The 23400-nt window shown below is 41.5% G+C and overlaps 1 protein-coding gene across 1 annotated transcript; it reads right to left on the bottom strand.

Moving 5' to 3' along the window:
- Nucleotides 1-1358: 1358 nt before the first annotated feature.
- LOC139446727 (uncharacterized) lies at nt 1359-22295 on the bottom strand. Its single transcript, XM_071228023.1, has 13 exons — nt 21691-22295; nt 20112-20242; nt 18244-19018; nt 16940-17095; nt 14839-14968; nt 13409-13633; nt 12526-12709; nt 11107-11244; nt 9819-10030; nt 7156-7293; nt 5612-5710; nt 3718-3837; nt 1359-1766 (listed from the first exon to the last, which is right to left on the bottom strand). Exons 1-13 carry the CDS (start codon nt 22293-22295, stop codon nt 1572-1574), a joined length of 3108 nt encoding a protein of 1035 aa, XP_071084124.1. The 3' UTR covers nt 1359-1571.
- Between the last annotated feature and the right edge of the window lie 1105 nt (nt 22296-23400).

A 23400-nucleotide genomic window follows, 5' to 3' on the forward strand; every position in this document is an offset into this window, starting at 1 on the left:
ACAAACATAACAGGGAAATATACAACACTCTCAATAAAAATACAGTATCACTTAGAATATCAGATCTGGAGGATTCAGTAATAATTAACAATGTGTCATATCTCACACACCAATGAAAGTATATATAACAATGTGTCATATCTCACACACCAACAAACACATGCATAACAATGTGTCATATCTCACACACCAACAAACTTATAAATAATAACAATGTGTCATATCTCACACCAACAAACATATACATAACAATGTGTCATATCTCACACCAACAAACACATAACATAACAATGTATAGCCCCTCGATCCTCCTGAATCCTACAGACAACACTGATATTGAATGTCTCAATATGTTGAACTGCAGGACAGTATGAAACAGTGTTCAACATGACAAGCATATTTCCCATGTTGACCCCTCAGTGCATCATCAGTTGCTGAGACTCGACACAATCTCTCCAGGGAAAATGTTTGAAACATGACAAAATATGAAACATAAATAAATGCACTGTAAACAATCAAGGATGATGTTCCAACAATATATTGACTATTAACTTATGTCTCTAAATTTTCTAACAAAAAAAACCCCAATGGGTAATATACAGGAATAACAGATTATCTGTCCCTTGTAAAATAATGCTGAAGGTTGCAAGCTTTGGTGCCATTAAATCTACTCGGGTTAGATATTCTGTAATTCCTCGTAGCTCATATTCTCCGACTGCTCTATTCTGTGGTAGGAAGCTAAAACTTTGCGATTTCCTCCCTGGTACAGAACTGGCACAACTGCAGCGTGTTGTGATGATTCTCTCTTAAAGATGTCAGGCTGATTGAACAATTAGATCTTCACGTACCACATATGCATTTACACATCGTATCACACACCGTGTATCATACTCACATGTCATGTATATACACTTTGTATACACATACACACATTGTACCATACTCACATATAAACATGGTATCACACATGCCCTGTATCATACTCAAACGTCATGTATTTACACATCGTATACACATATACACACACACACACACTGTACCATACCCACATATACACTGTACCATACTCACGTATACATATTGCATACACATATACACATGGTATCACACACACTGTACCATACTCACATATGCATACACACATCGTATACAAATTGTATCAAACACACCGCGTCATATATATGCACATTGTATACACATATATTATACACATTATACATACTCCATACCACATATACATACTCCAAAATGATATCACTCGTTGTCAAGATTCAGACCCAGCAAAAGGAGAAGGTCAGAGCTGAGATTTAAGTCAGGTACGTTAGCACAGTAAAGTACCCACTTTTCTGTCTAAAGTGGGCGAGTATTGTTTTACGGCAATAGTCCAGCAATATCACAGTGAGGGCACCATAAACGGGCATCACATATTGTACCCATGTGAGGAATCGAACAGGGGCTGACGGCGAGACAAGTGAACGCTTTAACCCCTCGGACACCCCAACAATTAACCCTTATCATCTGTCTCTTCACAGATCTGCAGTACAGAAAGTACTCATGGTGACATACAAATATTAAGAAGTCAGTTTTGTGTCCCCGTTTCTTGATCCCTGTCTTGTTGATTGTCGTGAGTGTGTGTCCACCATTGCCTGAACAACTGGTGCCAGCATCGCCAGTCGGTCAACAGCTGACCAGGCTAGGTAGTACAGGGATTTCAGCCGAGTCAGCAGTTCGCCCCTCATATGTTTCAGTGCTGGTGAGTTCAACGTCTGAAATAATGAATAATAAGACAATAAAAATAAGTTCATTTGTTAGGCTCTCTTTTCCATCCACTATAAGTTTGTTTAAAGAGCACGTATTACCTGGAGAATACAACCCAAGCTGCCTGTGGGGAAGGTTAACACTGCCATGTCATCCTACCGGGTACCCATTCACTGCTGGGTGAACAGAGACACATTTCGAACAAAGTCACCCAAGGAGACATCACATGTGTTGCATGTGGTTCAGTGTGAGGCATGTGCTTCAGTGTGGGGCAGGACCGAAGCCCTAAAAACTCTCAGGAGCCAAGCAGACGAACATGGTCACCCATCCAAGGACTCTCCGCGACCAACGTGGCTTAACTTCACCTGACTTTTGACCTGAGTGCTGTGCACAGGACCATGTGCGACCACGGGAGTGAGTGAGTGAGTGAGTGAGTGAGTGAATCAGATCTAACGGCTCATGACAGTATTGCTGTTATGTCACAACGCGATGCTGGTCTTAGACATTTACCACTTTACGGGAAAACCCACCAACACATATGTGCTGACAAACCAAAGCTCATAATGAGGGTGAACTGAGATCCAGACCCACAATCCTTCCTGAACACATACAAATTAGTAGGATGTATGCAGTATTCTATGCACGACATTCGCCATATTAAGTGCCCCAGGCAATTAGAAAATTGACCATTGATTACTGACACACTAGACTAGAAGTTGATTAAAGGATGTTTATATGAGTAGGGTTCTTAATGCGCTACAGGTGTCATCTACACAATGTTTTTAAGTTCATAACAATGAGAAATGAAGTTAACTTTTCATCTGATTCATCTGATATACAAATGTGCTGTTTATCATCATTTTACACTCTGACAGAAAAGGCAGAAACACGAAGGGATAGAAACTGGAAAAACTTGTCAGGATAGAAACTGGAGAAACTTGTCGGGATAGAAACTGGAGAAACTTGTCGGGATAGAAACTGGAGAAACTTGAAGGGATAGAAACTGGAGAAACTTGAAGGGATAGAAACTGGAGAAACTTGTCAGGATAGAAACTGGAGAAACTTGTCGGGATAGAAACTGGAGAAACTTGCAGGGATAGAAACTGGAGAAACTTGTCGGGATAGAACCTGGAGAAACTTGAAGGGATAGAAACTGGAGAAACTTGTCGGGATAGAAACTGGAGAAACTTGAAGGGATAGAAACTGGAGAAACTTGAAGAGATAGAAACTGGAGAAACTTGTCGGGATAGAAACTGGAGAAACTTGTTGGGATGGAAACTGGAGAAACTTGCTGCGATAGAAACTGGAGAAACTTGTCGGGATAGAAACTGGAGAAACTTGCTGCGATAGAAACTGGAAAAACTTGTCAGGATAGAAACTGGAGAAACTTGTCGGGATAGAAACTGGAGAAACTTGCTGCGATAGAAACTGGAGAAACTTGTCAGGATAGAAACTGGAGAAACTTGTCGGGATAGAAACTGGAGAAACTTGCAGGGATAGAAACTGGAGAAACTTGTCGGGATAGAAACTGGAGCAACTTGTCGGGATAGAAACTGGAGAAACTTGTCGGGATAGAAACTGGAGAAATTTGTCAGGATAGAAACTGGAGAAACTTGTCGGGATAGAAACTGGAGAAACTTGTCGGGATAGAAACTGGAGAAACTTGAAATGATAGAAACTGGAGAAACTTGTCGAGATAGAAACTGGAGAAACTTGTCGAGATAGAAACTTGAGAAACTTGTCGGGATAGAAACTGGAGAAACTTGAAGGGATAGAAACTGGAGAAACTTGTCGGGATAGAAACTGGAGAAACTTGTCGGGATAGAAACTGGAGAAACTTGAAGGGAAAAACAATTGTATACAATATCATTTATAAAAAAACAGAACAACTAAGGTTGTCTGAGTTTCCATTTCCCCTTCAGAGACATGAGAGGTAATGTCCACACGAGTTGTACTGACCGCCTCAAGTCGAGTTGTGGTGAAGGCGAGCTGCGATGTGCAGGTGATCAGGTTCTGGGGCTGGCAGGATCGGGGGGTGTTGGACAGCAGCACACTGCAGTTCTCCAGCACCTGATGGAGCTGAAACACAACATGGCAGCATTGTAACACCACCTCCATCTCACACAGAACATCAGCTCGCACTGCCAGTGTAGGTGGCATCACTATAACCAGTGCTTAAAATACCCGCCTGCCTCACAACCCGAGACGGTCTAAGTTGCCGAAGGACGATCAGTTTGACAAGTTGCACGCCCAATGGTCGGGAGTTAAAGTTACTATTTTTGACAATCCACCAGTTTATTGTTATTTTCTGAAAACTAACATTACACAATACTGATAGGCAACCGAACTCCCTGCTTCAGGCAAACATTGTTATTCGTTAGAATTTCATTATACAACTGACAAACGATCATCTCCACACACATACACAATCATTCCACAAACACTATGACGACACACAACACAATCAAGGCAACATTCTATACTTGCAACTGTCAACTTTACCCATACAATTTACACGCTATCATAACAACACCAGAACTTCTGGAATGAGAGTTATCTCCCTTACATCATTACTATTCCAAGACAGTCTATTTTTCTGATGGACGGTCAGTTTTGAAAAGTTGCACGCTTGATGATCGAGAGTAAAAGTTAAAAAGTTGACAATTCACCATTTTTTGCCATTTTCTGAAAACTAACATTACACAGTACAGTGTTCCCTCGTTATTGCCCTTTTCAATATTGCGCTAACTCAGTTATAGCACGTGGTAAAGCATGGCTCCCAAAATTTACTAACATTTTTAATTAACTCAAATTTTCCAATTACACTATGTTTTCCCCCATCTCAGAAAATATTATCAGCTGATCACCGCGATCACGTAACTGTGATCATGTACTACCCTTTTGTTTCTTTTGTTCGTTAGCCTAGAAAATTCTGGACTGGCAACATTTTATCTGGTCTGGTAGCTTTGCAATGTTGCCCGTTCGGTTTGCCTGACTAAAATCTCAGGGGAACTTTATACACTGCTATAACATCCCCTCCATCTTAAACAGAACAACAGCACTCATTCAAGTGAGTGAGTTAGTTGGGTTTACCCCGCTTTTAACAGTATTCCAGTTATATCACGGCGTGTCAGCTTTATGTGAGAGGAAAGCCCGAAGTGATGTAGGTCTCAGACGTTAACCACTTCGGTGAAACCCATGAGCACGGGTATGGTGCTGACAAACCTAGAAACATAATCGGGGTGAACCGGGATTCGAACTCACAATCATAGGTTTCTGGCGTGCCCAAGGGACGCAACTCTGCACAGCGAATTACGGCGCCTTAGACGACTGGGCCACCTGTGCCCCCCACTCACTTCAAGTGTTTCATGGGTCACCATTATCTGATGTGATTGTAGGAGTGAATGAGGTGATATGGACTTAATGCCACTTGGGACAATATATCAGTTACATCATGGTGCGTCAGCTTGATGTAGGAGAAGTGCCCAAAGTGATGAAGGTTTATACGTTTACCCATGAGCATGACTATGCAGCAGACTAACCAAGAATCACAAAGATGAATAATGGACACAATCGGCGAATCCTGGCATGTCTGAGGGGGGCAACTCTGTGTAGTGAACTGCAGGAACTAACATGACTAGGCCATCCAAGTCCCTGTGATTACAAAGCTGACAAACCAAGGCTGGAGCCAGCATTACCACAAGGAGGGTTCTAAAATATCAAAATCCTCTCTCTGGATAATTTTACTACCTACATCATACTACATTTGGTTTTCAAAAGGGAGTGGTGGTCCAGACTCCCCCCCTTTGATCCGCCTACGCATACACTGGTGCCAGGGTGTTGGTATACTCACATCTCGCACAAACACCAGCATGTCTGTGAAGAAGGCTTGACTTGCATCAAGTTGGGATGTATTCATGGCATTGGGAGACCTCCTCCACATCTTCTTCCTCTGAAACATCAGACTTCATCATTACATGTTCTGTTTACTCTACACAGTGAGTGAGTGAGTTTGGTTTTATGCCACTTTTAGCAAAATTCCAGGAATATCATGGCTGGGGACACCAGAAATAGGCTTCACACATTGTACCCCTATCGGGAATTGAACCACAGACTTTGGCGTGACGAGCAAACGCTTTCAACACTAGGCTACCCGACCGCCTCCTTATTCTAAGCAGAATATTCTTAACATTTTTTCTGGAACATTGTCAGACATGTATGAAAACTTTCTGTTATGTCAGAATTCTGAGTACACATTATTACGTGTTGGGGTAAACTTAACAATTAATTTGTATAGACATATACACTGATTGTATGGCTGTATTGATAAAATACTGTATTGTTATGATAATAATAACCTCGGTGGCAACTATATTTTTTCACTTGTGAAACCTCCTGCTGATCAAGTGCCTCTTGCAAATAACAGTCTTAGTTATAAAACCTCTATATCTCATGTTACTATCATAGTCACACAAAATAATTATGAATGATTTCATCAATAATGAAAAAAAATGTTTTATTTCTCAAGAATCACATTTTGTTTTATAACATTCCATTATTTAGTAGAAACCATACTCTCAAGTGAGTGAGTGAGTATGGTTTTACGCCGCTTTCCGCAATATTCCGGCAATATCACGGCGGGCCATACTCTTAAGAAAAGAAGGTATCATGAAATATACATGGTAATACCAAGTATTAGAACAAAGATATGTCTGTAAAACAGAACACCAGAACACATCCAATACTTTGCACATGCTGCACGCTGCAGCGCCATGCATGTGCATAGGGTGACACTCCTGACACTTTCAAGGAGGGTTGATTAATCTCTCTAGGCCGTTTTCTTCTGTCAGTCTTATTGATTGACTTACTGATTGTGAGTTACTTGATGTCATTCATTGTTTGTGTATGAACTAGTGAGGCAGCGTCTGCAACGTACAGAGTGTCTGTGGGCAATTGACAGATGAGTGAGTGAGTATGGTTTTACACCGCTTTTAGCAATATTCCAGCAAAAACATGGGGGACACCAGAAATGGGCTTCACAAATTGTACCCATGTCGGGAATCGAACCCGGGTCTTTGGCGTGACAAGTGAACACATTAACCACTAGGCTACCTGACCGCCCCCAATTGGCAGATGTCAGCTTGCAGTGGCCAACATGTTCAATGTTTTGTTGTCTGTGATCAGCAGACTATGGAACAGGTGACAACAAACTCAAAATATCGAGACTAACCACAACATTACCGTTAATTGTACAAAACAAGTGTTGAAAGGATAGAAGCCTGAATGTATTGCTATTTACTTAAACTTTGCATATACTGTGAGCCAAACAGAGCCCCTATCTCACCCTGACTTTTCGGACATCAGGAAGAACGAGTTGCTTCAGATGTTATATATTACCTGGGTGCTGACCAGCAGGTTGACCCTCGACCTCATAAATGTAGTGGTCATTTTCTTCCAGGCATGTCGGTGACTTTCAGAGTTCTGGTACTGGGATGCATGGAACGTCATCACTGCTGCCGAGTCCAATTCCACCGTCTACACAGACAACTTCAGCCATTAAAACACACACTGCTGTAGGATAACCCACTGTAATGCACACTGCTGTGGGATAACCCGCTGAAACAAACACTGCTGTGGGATAACCCACTGTAACACACACTGCTGTGGGTTAACCCACTGTAACACACTACTGTCGGACAACCCACTGTAACAAACACTGGTGTGGGATAATCCACTGAAACACACACTGCTGTGGGATAACCTGCTGTAACACACTGCTGTGGGATAAGCCACTGTAACACACTGCTATGGGTTAACCTGTTGTAACACACACTGCTGTGGGATAAGCCACTGTAACACACACTGCTGTGGGATAAGCCACTGTAACACACACTGCTGTGGGATAAGCCACTGTAACACACACTGCTGTGGGATAAGCCATTGTAACACACACTGCTGTGGGATAAGCTACTGTAACACACTGCTGTGGTATAAGCCACTGTAACACACACGTCTGTGGAATAAGCCACTGTAACACACACTGCTGTCGGACAACCCACTGTAACACACTGCTGTGGGATAACCCACTGTAACATACACTGCTGTGGGATAACCCACTGTAACAAACCCTGCTGTCGGATAACCCACTGTAACTAACACTGCTGTGGGATAACCCACTGTAACACACACTGCTGTGGGATAACCCACTGTAACACACACTGCTGTCAGACAACACACTGTAACACACACTGCTGTGGGATAAGCCACTGTAACACACACTGCTGTGGGATAACCCACTGTAACACACACTGCTGTGGGATAACCCACTGTAACACACACTGCTGTGGGTTAACCCACTGTAACACACACTGCTGTGGAATAACCCACTGTAACAAACACTGCTGTGGGATAACCCACTGTTACATTCACTGCTGTTGGATAAGCCACTGTAACACACACTGCTGTCGGACAACCCACTGTAACACACTGCTGTGGGATAACTCACTTTTACATACACTGCTGTGGGATAACCCACTGTAACACACACTGCTGTGGAATAACCCACTGTAACAAACCCTGCTGTGGGATAACCCACCGTAACACACACTGCTGTGGGACAACCCACTGTAACTAACACTGCTGTGGGATAACCCACTGTAACACACACTGCTGTGGGATAACCCACTGTTACACACACTGCTGTGGATAAACCTACCGTAACACACTGCTGTGGGATAACCCACTGTAACACACACTGCTGTGGGATAAGCCACTGTAACACACACTGCTGTGGGATAAGCCACTGTAACACACACTGCTGTGAAAAAACCTACTGTGACACACTGCTGTGGATAAACCTACCGTAACACACTGCTGTGGGATAAGCCACTGTAACACACACTGCTGTGGGATAAGCCACTGTAACACACACTGCTGTGGGATAAGCCACTGTAACACACACTGCTGTCAGACAATCCACTGTTACAGACACTGCTGTTGGATAACCCACTGTAACACCCACTGCTGTCAGATAATCCACTGTTACAGACACTGCTGTTGGATAACCCACTGTAACACCCACTGCTGTGGGATAACCCACTGCAACACACACTGCTGTGGGATAACCCACTGTAACATACACTGCTGTGGGATAACCCACTGTAACACACACTGCCGTGGGATAACCCACTGTAACAAACACTGCCGTGCTGAATCCTTCTGCAAGGACATAACCTGCTGCACTGCCAGCATGTATTTATGACTGACCGACATTCAAAATGGACACAATGTTTCTTGACACAAAACGATAATATCCATATCGATATGTTAGACGATTGCTATTGAAATAGTATATTTTGCTAGAAACAAACAAGTCCTTTTAAATTGAAAAGGAGCCCCAGTGAGATGGGTGTTTCAGAACCTGAACCTGTGGAAAATCTAGACTTGCTTCATTTAGGGTTGTACTGTTACAGTAAGGGCTGGGAAAACAATATGGTTCAGGGACTGAGACAGACAACAGACACAACAGGAACTTGGGATACTACCATACAATATTCACAAACAATCAACATCTAGCTTAAATACTTTTTATGGTATCTCTTATAAATATATCAAAATTTCAAGATATTCCTCCGATACTGATGTTGACACAGAGAATGTATAAGCAGTCCTCAATACATCTGCCAGCGGCAGATCCGGAGAAGTACTGGCCACCCCCACACCCATTTTACATCTGATGACACTCTGTATGTGCATTTCTTACTATCAGAACATGCTGATTTGTTTTGATTTGTGTTAGGTAGGCTTGTGGATGACCACCCTTCCCCCGCCCCCACCTAAAAACCCCACTTAATTTACAAATGGTCCAAGTCGAACATCCCCGTCTTTTTTTACAATCCCGGGTCCACCCCTTCACACATGTACATACAAGTTTATCTAAAATTTCTTTTCGGGCTTCTGTGCACTCATGCAAAAAAAATGTTTTAAAAATAGTAATTAAATAGGGCCCTGTGTGGTCAAAATGGCTGTAAGAGAGTTGATTCTGTGTCAGTGCCACTCACCCTCACGTCCTTCTTCCCCACGGGACAGACCAGACCTGTGGAGACATGGCTGTCCCAGTCTCCCAGACACTCCCAGCAGAAGTGGTGTGAGCATCGACAGGTCATGTGACTGCAGCCGCCATTTTTCTCCATTGGATATTTACAACGCGGACAATTTTTCAGCTTAACGAAAAATGTCATATCCGATGCAACTGGTCGACCCATTTCACTACCTGGAATAAAATACAAAAGTGGTGGAACATAGGACCTGAATAAGTAGACCGTATTTGACGTATTGAGTGCCTGGGGCGCTCCCGAAATAGGGGGCTCTTATTAGAATATAATTTTGGTGAGAGAAAAAAAGAGAGTTGAAAGTTCGTAAATTTCGTGGTTGATGCTGACAGCCTGAAATGATACAAAAGAAAGGTATGAGCATATACACGACAGATATATTTTCCAGAATTCAATGGTCCATAATTAAGGGTGCACACGAGTGCGTATTATACACAAATAAATAAGTCTTGTGTACATTGATCAATTGGAAGGGGTGCTAATTGGGATTGTACACTAGCCAATATGTTAGCAAATATCGCCGTGGCGCTTATTATGTCGAATACAGTATTCCCTATACATATATTACGTGTAGATGTTGTCTCATCAGGTCGATCAAGTACACTACTGGAAATAGATAGATCTTTTTAGTGAAGAATTCTTTAAGTCTACTAAAGTAAAGATGTTAATGAAACACCCAGTTGGCACATGAGAAAAGATAGTTTTATTAAGGTATATTTTCTAACTAACCTAATTACATTAAAGTTCTGCTAAAGACACAAAAACAAGCAGTTCTAGAGAAAATGTTGAAAATGTGATAAACTTACATATGGACCAAAACATCAACTTGTGTATCGACTTATTGGCTAGATGATTTAATAAACATAGGCCTCATTTGTGGATTGTGACAGCCAAGCTATGCCATTGCTAAACTACTTGTTACAAAAATATATTGATTTTCATTTAACTTCATTTTGTTTGCTTTTTTAGGCATGTAATGTTTATCATAGATAAAAAAAATAAGATTCACTTTCAGAAATAAAGTATTACTTCTTGATAAATTCAGGTTTGGTCTGGATCAAGATGAGACACATAAACTGTTACAATGAATTCTTGTTTTTTTCCTTTAATGAAGTCGTACCAGATGGTCAGCCCATGTGCTAAAACTCTCAACAAGAACACCCATCATAATCTGATAATCTGCATACATTGAAGACTAACAGACTTCTTACAAGTATTTGAATAATTCCAACCATACCATTCTCCAGCAACTTCTTGTAGTACATGTCACCATGGCTACAGAGAGCTGGCCAATGAGATGACTTCTGACAGAGGAGACACCAAAGCTCCCCACAATGACACTGAACAGGCACTCCATACCGGCACAGCCGTTGAGCTGAAACACAGTCATGCCTTCATCACAAACCTGTTACATATTTGACTGGGCTCCTGTCCATCTAACAAGTGCAAAGGTTCCTACATTGACTAACAGTGGAACCAGTTTAGTATATTATATACAGACAAGACACAAATACAAGATGTTACCAATTGCAGAAAGGTCTGAATAAATGGAAACATTATTTTATCTGATTTGAAGATTTCAATTCTTTAAGATATTTTTGGACTATTTGTCCATGTAGAATTGGCAGCCCCTCAAGAGGAAATGATGTGACAAGTTTACATTCTTTCTACAATTTCATACATTTAGCTGTTTCTATGCCATCTGTCAAGTAAAAGGTGTCTTAAGAATGGGTGTGGGGTGGTGGGATAGCCAAGTGGTTAAAGCGTAAACTTGCCACGCCGAAGATGCGGGTTTGATTCCCCCCAAAATGGGTACAATGTTTGAAGCCCATTTCTGGTGTTCCCCGCCGTGATATTGCTGGAATATTGCTAAAAAGAGGCATGAGACCTATCTCCCTCTCACTAAGAACGGGTGTCCCAGTTTGTGATGGTGATAGTTCATACGATGGTTGATTGATAAGTCCTAAGCCTTACATAGAAGGATTTGCATAATGGAAAAATATTTTGTTGTGGACATTAAATGATGTTATAGAGGTATATTCACAAAAACTTTAGTCAACTGAGCAAATTGTTTCACTGTGACAAATCAGTAAAATACACAGGGGTGTGTGGCCCTGGGAAAATGGACAATTTTTGGAAACACTTGTGGTGTCCTTCTCTCCATCACTGTCTTCAGTAAAACATTTCATATTTGTCATGAGAACTAGGACCGGGACAAGTCCACATTTACTATCCGGGTACCCTTCCCCCTATTACCCAACGGTAAGGGCTCCAGAGATAGGTACAAAATGTCCGATTGGGAATTTGTTTACCATAGCGCTGGCAAAACGTATTTAGACACATGTATCAAACAATATGAAGTTGTGAAGTTGGCTTAAGTTATATCTTTATTCAACCATAGTCAGAAAGAATGGGTGCATAGTCAGAAAGAAATGTGAACATTAGTGACTTGTAGTGTAACCATAGAGTTCTAGATATTTTTTGTCATTAAACAATATATCACGTGACTAACCATGGGTCCAGTAGTCCTGTGGGTACCCGGGTCCTACTCAGTACCCACCCGACCTGGGTACCCGAGTTACCCGTCCCAGCCCTAATGTGAACCCTTCATGATATTAAACTGTAAATTGAATTACACGGGAGCTGGTATTCTTACACTTTTTATCCTGTGGCTTGATGATCTTGGCGAGATAGTGACACCCTGCCTTAGGACACCAGTGCCAGTCCCCTGCTTTTGTCACATGACTCTCGGCACACTGGTGCTGCCAACGCGTGAGAAATTGAGGAGGAACAAGGGAGGTAACTGTAGCAGGATCTACCTCAGTCTGGCAACCATATTCCTGTTAACAACATGACATTTTCTAATCATTTCATGCATGGAGAACAATATACATGTTCAAAAAACACAAACAATATTTACTTCACTATCTACAAATTCGCTCACTAATAGCCATATTTGGGATTTTCAATATGAAATTTGGTTCAGATTCATGAGCTATTAAAGAATTGAGGATTTACCATGGTATAATGTTTTTTCCCTCAATGTTTTGTTTCTCCTGTTTGAGCTGCAAAAAAAACTCTGGGTCATAAAACCAGAGTGACAGCAAAAGCATCTCTCCATGGATACGAGGACACAAAATCAGCTTGATCATACAATGAAACTACACCAAATACAGGTACCGGTACACCACCTATAATCAGTCCAAGAAGAAGGACAACAATCTGCTACATATCACATATTTAACACATTGACACCACACATAATCTTTCAGCAACCAGTGCTAAGATTGTTTGTTTGTTGTTTAACGCCGCACACAGAAGTATTCTAACTATTTGATGGCAGTCTGTAAATAATCATCATGAGCACATATCCATGCAATTGGCATAGGATGACATGCATCAACAAAGTCAGCGAGCCTGACCACCTGATCCCATATGTCGCCTCTTACGACAATCATAGTTGATTGGTGAAGAGTTTTTCTGACCCAGATCTTCATGGGTCACAAGTGCAAAGACTACTGACATTAACTCCAACCTACCATACAATATAGAGATGTCTTCCCTTCCTTGATGTTCTGACACAGGTAGAGTTGCCAACACTGTCGACAAAAGCTGTGTCGGCATGGCAACAATGACACGTTATGTGAAACCCAAGACCATTTCTCTCCTTCCCAAGATGCAAAACAGATTGCACACTCCTCTACCAGGTCAAAGTCAAGGTCAATCAGATTTAGAAGGTCAATTCGGGCAACACTTGGAAGAATCTGAAACAAGATAGAATACAATATAACTTAAAAACACAAGGAATAAATGTCAGTAAACTGTTAATCAGAGACTTTGTGATCGACAAATCTTTGGGGACTTATTTCTCCATAACCCAAACAAGGATTTTTCGGGGAAAAAATTGCACTTTCATACCGAATCCAGTTTCAATGGGTATTAGAATATGAACTATTATTAGCTGAGATTTTGGGGACAAATGACATGTTACAAGACTGACATGGTGAAATGGTAAATCAGTGTCAGTCAGTAAGTTGTTGTTGATGCATGTGTTGTTGCATCTTCCTGAGGCAAGTGAGTTAACTAACTATAAAAGTCCAGTTCCCACCCTTGCCGAACTTGGCTGGTATTATGGAGTTACATTTTGGCTAGACTAACGAGTCTATGCATAGTCCAATCAATCTTGCAACAAAATCGAAATCCAGTTCATAAACTCTCGTGCAGATTTCGGTCGATTGCAGGATTTGCAAAGCATGTGCACTGCCAACTCGTTGTCTACAGATATTTTCAAAACTGTTTCATATTTTTAATCAAGGTGCTCACTTGATTTGATGCACTTTGCAATGTATTTTATCACAATATAGATCTTGATTATCAATCAGATTGTCTTGACCGATTTTGTTTGAAACAAATGCAAGTGGTGGAATTGGATTGGTCCATAGGAGAGGCTCAGAAGGGACATAACTCAATAACCACTGGTGGCGCTACGATCGAGCCCAGGAATTCCAGCCTAGTTTGGCAAGGGTGGAAACTGGACTTTTAAAGTCAGTTAACTCTCTTGCCTCGGGAAGATGGTGTTGTTGCAGTTGACAAGGGTTGGAGAAAGTGTGTTTATAACAGATTAGACTTGCTGGCTTATGTCTGGTTTACTCAGTGTCATGTCAACAACTTGTCGAGTGTGGCACATTAGTGAACTTAGACTAATTAGACTTTTGACACTAAGTGGCAAAGTGTAAAAAGGGAATCACAGGATGTGAGGAAGTATTTGTTTAATCATGTACTGGCTGGTTTGACAACTTGTTAAAGGGAATTCAAGGATTATGCTTCCTTACTTATTTTGTTGGTTGTTGGTCTTCAAAAATAACTGTCATTCAACTATTGCAAGTGTGTGTCACTTGCACTTGCTGTTTTCACCGTACTTTCCTGCTCGCCAAACTTTCTAGATTTACAGTATTATAATTTGGAATACCTGTTCATCGTGTTTGTCCTCGAGGTAAACCTCCTCAGCTGTCTTCACTTCAGTCAATGCGGCGAAAAGCTGCTTGTGGATTGTCCTGTTGCCACGAAGAACTGCCTGAGACTTGGTGGATTTCACTGACCTGAATAAAAAATTTGATTTCAGACAAAGGGTCACAAGTTCACAAGTTCTGTGTGATGACCAACAACACATTCTTGGTCATTTCTGCTTTGCCCTTCCCATGATGCAAAGTAGTCTCCTCTCCGAAAAATTCTCACAAATTTCATCAATATTTGAATTGTTCATGACAAGCTATAAACTCTTTCCATATTCACGAGAAATCTCTGCCAAAAACAAGAGTCGATTGAACGATTCAAACAATATCATGAGCATGTGTTTATGACCATTCTGGATAAGTTATTTCGTGTTTATGAATCACTATCATATAGTGATGATACCAGTTATTCGTTAAAAAGTGATGAATCCTGTCCCACCGAATGACCCTGTCACAAACAAATGCACAGGCAAGTCAATTGTAAACCTGATAAAATCATGGGACATCTGGTACAAGTCGGGGTATTGCATCAGACATTGTTTTTTCACTGATTCATCAAATTTGTAAAAAAATCTCCACATGTCTACCATAAAACCTTTTGAAAGCTTTACTGAGGCCTTAGATGTTATAACCTTCAATCAAACAACTTCTGAACAAGAATTGTAGGATGCTCTTTGAAATCTTGGTAGTAAGAGCATGCTTGATTGTACCTCAAAAGTTGTGAAATGTAAATACCAAAGACTGGAGCAGCAGACTATTGACTATTGGACAATCCAAATATTGTACTGAGTACAATCCCTAAACCTGTCAGTGACTGTGTGGTGTTGAAGGTACCCACAAAAACGCAACATGTCAACCAAACGTCAGACAGTAACACAGTTACTTCAAGACAGGGTTATTGTTCATGCAGACAGCGGGAACCATCCACAGGCCTGTCTCAGCAAACACAGTGCATCTGCAGACACTCTCTCGCAGACAACGGGAACCTGCCACAGGCCTGTCTCAGCAAACACAGTGCATCTGCAGATACTCTCTCGCAGACAGCGGGAACCATCCACAGGCCTGTCTCAGCAAACACAGTGCATCTGCAGACACTCTCTCGCAGACAGCGGGAACCCGCCACAGGCCTGTCTCAGCAAACACAGTGCATCTGCAGACGCTCTCTCGCAGACAGCGGGAACCCGCCACAGGCCTGTCTCAGCAAACACAGTGCATCTGCAGACACTCTCTCCCAGACAGCAGGAACCATCCACAGGCCTGTCTCAGCAAACACAGTGCATCTGCAGACACGTTCTCGCAGACAGCGGGAACCCGCCACAGGCCTGTCTCAGCAAACACAGTGCATCTGCAGACACTCTCTCGCAGACAGCGGGAACCCGCCACAGGCCTGTCTCAGCAAACACAGTGCATCTGCAGACACTCTCTCGCAGACAGCGGGAACCCGCCATAGGCCTGTCTCAGCAAACACAGTGCATCTGCAGACGCTCTCTCGCAGACAGCGGGAACCCGCCACAGGCCTGTCTCAGCAAACACAGTGCATCTGCAGACACTCTCTCGCAGACAGCGGGAACCCGCCACAGGCCTGTCTCAGCAAACACAGTGCATCTGCAGACACTCTCTCGCAGACAGCGGGAACCCGCCACAGGCCTGTCTCAGCAAACACAGTGCATCTGCAGACACTCTCTCGCAGACAGCAGGAACCGGCCACAGGCCTGTCTCAGCAAACACAGTGCATCTGCAGACACTCTCTCGCAGACAGCGGGAACCCGCCACAGGCCTGTCTCAGCAAACACAGTGCATCTGCAGACACTCTCTCGCAGACAGCGGGAACCCGCCACAGGCCTGTCTCAGCAAACACAGTGCACCTGTAGACACTCTCTCGCAGACAGCGGGAACTCGTCACAGGCCTGTCTCAGCAAAAACAGGGCATCAGCAGCGACTCTCTTGTGCCGACTTTGGGGTGTGCGTTTCCTTTGGAACTGAGAATATATATATATATATGACAGAGTTGATTTCATTACTTTAGTTACTTTTCTCCTGTTCATGAAATTTACTTACAAGGCTTGTCCTAACATTTCTTCAATGACTTCATTGGCAAGGGCAAGTAACTCCGCCAGAGTGTGTCCTGACCTGGAGCCTCCCTTCAGAATGTTCTGTAGACTTGAGTTTACAGCATGGACATCAGGTTCACTAACCCTCCCTTGCAATGTAACCCTGCATGACAAGGAATAATCGAGAAACAGGTTCAGGAGCTCATCTTGACTCAAAGTAAACTGATATATAAACTGTAAACTGATATATAAACTGTAAACTGATTCAAGGTAAACTAAGACATTAGTGGCAGCAAGTTTTAAATCTGCTACCTGAAGAGTAACATGCCAGCATGTTTCAGCTGCTGAAAGTAACTTGACTAAACTGATTGTGACAACACTTGGAACCTTTACAATCTGGGATGGTCACCCAACTTATGTCAACTGAATCTGAGATATTGGAATTGCCTTCTTTTGACAAAATTCATGTCACTCAGTTTAAGTTTAGTTTGTGAAGTTAACAAATGATAGTATTCATTTGAACTGCAATCATCCCAAACCATATCATTGAATTCTTCAATGTTTTTGTAGTTCGAGGCATGGCCTCTCGCATTACTGACCCCCTCCCTCACTATATCAGGCTTAAATAAATATAACAACTGGTTCTCAGGCAATGACTTTTGAAGATATTGTGCGGGCAGGCAGTGATTTTTTATTTTTTGCTTAAAAAGCTAGTATGTAACCAAATAAAGAGCTGTGCACAATCAACCTGGAAAAGGGCCTCCCTACATAATGAAGCATACAAACTCTTATTGGCGCCATGATCATAACACAAGATGCGCAGTAAAGCAGTGCGCATGTAAAGGGAAGTAACTGCGAGCTATGTTGGATTGTATTGTTTTCAAGTATTAGGATTTCTTTTTAATTTTGAAAATGGAAATAAAAACGAAACTTGTGGCGGACTTTATGATGATGCGGCCGGTGCCTGAGAACCAAGACTATTATTATTTCTAGCCTTATTGATAAATTTTACCAAACCTCCCTCTTTCACGGAGTCATTTTATCATGTCCCCCCTCTCCCATAATTAATGACCAGTCCTTTAATGTGATAGTCCTTAAAGTGATGTATATAAAACTGGAGAGTCGACTGGATGGTATCTCCCCCCCAACTATTGTTATAAAGGAAATATGCTTTATAATGATACATTCCTATTTTCTATCAGTTCTAATCATATAAAAGATGATATTTTAAAAAGTTGTCTTTCATGGTGTTAATGTTAACCATATATCTCTTTAAGGTACAGACAGTTTTTAAGTAAGCGTCATATTTACCTAAGAGCAATATTGGTTTGAGATTCAGGGTCGGGCCAAAAGCCCAATCCAGGTGACATTTGACACACCATGCACCAGTGACCTTGACTTCTCCCAAGGTTAATGACAAATGCATAAGGATGGATGAGGCTGACTTCAACCCCGTGTCCATATACTTCTGCCAGCTTTCTCGGCACAATGTCTACTATGGGCACCTTGCACACACAAAAGTCGTCATTGAACACCTGCAGGTGGTTCTTCAGGAGCTCCAGCATCTCCCCTGCCAGACCTGAGAGATTCTCACAGTCTGTGTTTTCATCAACCATCTCAAAATCATCCTCATTATCAGCAGCTGGATATGGATCTTTCTCTAACACAATTGCACAATCTTTCCCATACTTCTTTGTCCATGAGGAAGATGCTCTACTTATCTGCTTGACTTCGACCTTGACCTTCTTCCTTTTGTCATCAGTCACAAACACGTATGTCTCCTGGTCTGTCACACTCTCCTTCCTACATGCTTTCCTTGACCATTTCGTCTTCCTGGAGCACAGTTTCATTAGTATTTGCAAATCCAATTCTATTGCCCTCTCTCGTTCCTGAACTTCCTCCTCTTCCTCCAACTGCCACATCCATTCTTCGCCCAGGCCTCCAGGGTGTTCCTGTTCTTGCTCTACCTGTTCCTGCAAGCCTTGTGTCGAGAACCCGAAACAGGACTCAGCCCTGTCTCTTTTGCTGCGAAGTCCCTTACTTTTCTTCAGTGCCTTATTTGGTCTCATTCTATGAGTTGATGCTCCTGACAATACATTTTACAAGACACCAATGTAAAAAGGTAACCTATTTCAAATAAATATTCCAATATAAATATGCTTGTCGTAAGAGGCGACTAGTAGACTCGGGTGGCCAGGCTCGCTGACTTGGTTGATGCATATCATCGTATCCCACTTACGTAGATCAATGCTCATCATATCAATCACTGGATTGTCTGTTCCAGACATGATTATTTACAGACTGACGTCATATAGCTGGAATTTTGGTGAGTGTGGCGTAAAAAATAAAAAATAAAAATAAAGCTAAGGAACGATGGAGATTGGCTGCAGCAGCGAGCCAATGCTACGTCAGAGGATGACGTAGTGACTACATAATGAACGTACCAGATGTGATGCAGATGGAGCTATTGGATGATGGTGACATGCCGTTCTCACTTGTCTTTGCTTCGGGACAACCCGTTTCGGTGAGGTTTTGCCATTGTAATTTGTACCATGTGTGAAGCATGCGCTGTCACTATGTAATAACCGTATTCGACTTAATAAGCGCCCACAGTGATATTTGCTAATATATTGGCTAGTGATCAATCCTAATCGGCACCCCTTCTGATTGATCAATGTACACAAGACTTAGTTACTTGTGTATAATACGCACTCATGTGTTATATGCACCCTTAATTATAGGCAATTAAATTCTGGGAAATATATCTGTCATGTATGATATGCACATACCTTACTTTTGTATCATTTCAGGCTGTCAGCATAAACCACAATATGTATGATCTTTCAACTCTGTTTTTTTATCTCACCAAAATTATAATCTAATAAGAGCCCCCTATTTCTAATTTAGAGAGCGCCCTGCACGTTTATTACGTCAATTACTGTAGTGGTATCATGAACTGTTGAACAAAAAAACTCATATTTGATGGAGAAGAATTGTTTACGCTAGAACAGCCAATTACGTGAGGACAGCCCCCTTAGAATACAGAGTGCCATGATCCAAATTGACAGGGGCAGAATGTTGGATAGAGTCTTGATCCATGAAACCATTTTACCCAGGTAGCAACAATGATAACATAGAATCATATCTCATGCCTAATAAAATAATTAGTTAAAACTTACTATCCCAAATTCTGCTGTAAGAATCTAATTTGTAGAATGCCTTTCTAGAAGTGTATTCCGCTGGTGACCACAACTCGTACCGAATCTCCGGGCATCCATGGAGCTCTGCAAGGTTGCCATGGTTCCTGGGACTGAAAGTGAAAAGTGGATATTAACATCCAGTTTGTACCAAATATATTCCCATACATGGTGTTAAACAGTATTTCAGCTATATCAAGGCTTTTCGGTTAGTGAGGAAGAACGCCTTCACTTCATTATTGGAATGCTTCTTACCATTTGGTGAAACCCATAAAACCCATGGGTATGGTGCAGAGAAACATGGAACATGACACAACTCTTCCTACACTTGTACATTGGTGGGCTAGGAGTGGAGAAAAGTTTATTCTGTCAAATTCAGTATTGATGTGGAAACTCTACTGATTTGGACAAAACATGATGCAGTGTTTTACCTTGACCTACAAAACTATGCACACAGAGGACCCCCGATTACTAATTTCAACAGTCCTTACAGGAAATATGAGGGTCCTGTAAAGTAAAGCAATGGTGTAGGGTACTGTACTGTTAGATCAAATAATTATTTTAATTACAGGAACTCTATGTTTCTTGTGAAGAATTTGGTACAATGTATATTATTGTGTGTCCTCAGTACACAATATATATCATATTCTGCATCCATTCTATACACTTATGCGTCCTGGACGCACATTTCTGCACCGCGTAAAACGCTTATGATGTCATCATAAGCTGAAATTATCGAAGTCCAGCTCCCTCATTCTGGCAATTTCACTTGAGGATTTAACAGTGTCAAAGTGATCTTTGAGAGGATTTTAGAGCAAAGTTCAAAATTTTATATATTGAAAAAAGACCCATATCTGTTAAGGCTCACTACTAGCTACAAATAAATTCCATTACATTTTGAACAAAATTGACTGTAATGGCCATGACAAGTTCAGCTTACAGTACGGTCAAAGTGCAAAGGTCAATTCAAGGTGAAAATGTAAATTATTATCACAAAAATGAAACATGTGAGTTCCATTGCTAACTAAATGAAATATGCTAACTTTCATTACATTTTGAACAAGAATTGCTGGACAATGGCCACAAATAGGCGGTTATATTGAAAATTGGATTAGAACATCTTAAACAAATTTTGTCGACATTTGTGGGAACAAGCATGTGAAGTTTCAGTCTCATTGGGTTGCATGGTTTCTGAGGAGTCATGGTGGACGACAGACAAACAGGTAAGACAAAAGTTCACTTGACATTCAGTCAGTTGGTTAATGAAACACAGTTTTTATTAAATTTATTAAAGAAGTGTGTCTAATGCCATAGTTTTCTTCTGTAAGATACAAATTATCTTTGTGTGTTCTTTTCTCTTTCCATTATTTTCTTTTTTTTTGGGGGGGGGGGGGGGGGGGGAGAGTGTTCTACTCCTTTTCTTTCAAAGGCAAATCTGTGAAACAATTATCAAAATTTGTCTGGCTTTAATAGTAAATTGAGAATACTTAAGGTGTCAAATTAGGAATATTGTTTCCAATAATTCATGGCATGTCTGTGATAGGCGGCCATGTTGTCTTACATAAATGGTTGCTGATGCTGCTCCGTATCCGCGGGCAACTTCTCCTTCCTCTGTATTCCGCGCTTATGTTGGTTGTGATACTTTCTTCTCCTTGTCACCTTCCTTTCTTCTTCCCCACTCTTCCCCAGTTTTCGTAGATCCGTGATATAGGAGGCATCCTTTCGGGCAGTCACATGTGGCTGGACGTTGTGACAGTCCCAGTACTCACGACACATGGCGATCGAGCGAGACAAGAAAATGGGGTTCCCATAGTGAACATATTCAACAAGTGTAATCTTGAAGTCTTCCTCACGAGTTTCTTCAGCCATAAGGCAAATGGTGTTGGTGACAGTCTCTCGTAGCAGCCAACGCTTCCTTTTATTCAGTGAATAGACAAGAGGATAATGGAAGTTCTGCTGAATTGCCAGGCCCCCGTCTTGAACATACTCATCAGATGTCAACAATATGTTTGCATTCTGTTCTTCAAAATCAGCTGGCTGGATGATTCCATTCATGTAAAATTTGCTGAGGAGGTGATCTCGGGATCCTGCATAGCGCTGGCGGTGGTACCTAACTCTCAGGGTGTTCCCAGAGTTGACACTGCAGTTGGACCTCTTCAGCACCATGGTGGAATTGCAGTCACTGACAAAACAAACCGCAACACAAACTTATTTAGCTGTAGCAGGAATACAAAATTACCCAAATCAGAAACTTATATCTTTTTAGTTTTTGAAGACCTTGATGTGTGTGGATCCACATGGGACAGTGGGGTTGGGGTTAGGATGAGGGTTGGGATTTTGATTGGGGTGAGTGTGTGGGGGTGGGGTGTGTGGGGGCAGCCATACGGGGGATGTGTGTTTTGACATTTAACAGGGGGTGCATAAAAAAAATGACAGCAAAAGAGAGGGGTCGGCAAACTTCATTATAATAATATGGGGGGTGTCGTGAAAAAATGACAGTTCCTTAATTTTAAGTAATTCTTTTAGAAATTTTAATATATATATTTAATAGTCATATCAGCGGTAGAAACTAACAGTTTCAGTCCACTAGTCCTTATAATGATAGCATATAGCAAATTAGCAAATCCTTTAAAAATGTCAAAATTCTACTAGTCCTTAGGATAGCTTTACTATTGGGCAGTTTGGCAAGGACTATAGGACTAGTGCCAATTTCTAACCCTGCATATATAATAGTGAGGTGGGGGGAGTCATGAAAAAAATGTTACATCACATGGGGTGTCGTCAAAATATCTAACAGTCCAACATCAATCTTCCCCCTTCCTCATGATAAATGACCAGTACCTAATCAAAGGAAATACATTAAAGTTGAATGTTTACATTAAAATTAATAGAAATAAATATTAATTGAGTTCTGAGGGCGTGGATTACAAGGTTTATTTAATGTTTTTATGTGTATTTACCTTCATAGAACATCGATCGGCAGACCACTGGACCAAACACTTCTTTGCCAACTCTGATTGACTTGGTATGAATCGTGTTTTATGACACAGCTGGCAACAGAATTAACCAGACTTCATTCTGTTTGCCTGTGAAGGGAACATATTCAAACAACAGCTGAGAAGTCATCTGAAACCTTCCTGATTTATTGATATTCACAAAAATCAGCCAGGTATATGTTCATGTTAACATATTCTTCAAACTTATAGCATTATATAGTTTTTCAGTTAAATCCAAATTTTGTTGCAAGAATTAACACTGTAGATTTATCAGA

Source organism: Haliotis cracherodii, unplaced genomic scaffold, assembly GCF_022045235.1.
Source record: "Haliotis cracherodii isolate W230 unplaced genomic scaffold, xgHalCrac1.p SCAF_6, whole genome shotgun sequence".
Classification (NCBI taxonomy): domain Eukaryota; kingdom Metazoa; phylum Mollusca; class Gastropoda; order Lepetellida; family Haliotidae; genus Haliotis; species Haliotis cracherodii.

Excerpts from the sequence above, each read along its gene's own strand:
- LOC139446727 (XM_071228023.1), bottom strand. The coding sequence starts at position 22,295 with ATGGTGCTGAAGAGGTCCAACTGCAGTGTCAACTCTGGGAACACCCTG. Across the intron at positions 13,634-14,838 it reads AGGACAAACACGATGAACAG|ATTCTTCCAAGTGTTGCCCG; the intron begins GTATTCCAAATT and ends ATCTTGTTTCAG. Across the intron at positions 3,838-5,611 it reads TGCTGGTGTTTGTGCGAGAT|CTCCATCAGGTGCTGGAGAA; the intron begins GTGAGTATACCA and ends GTTGTGTTTCAG.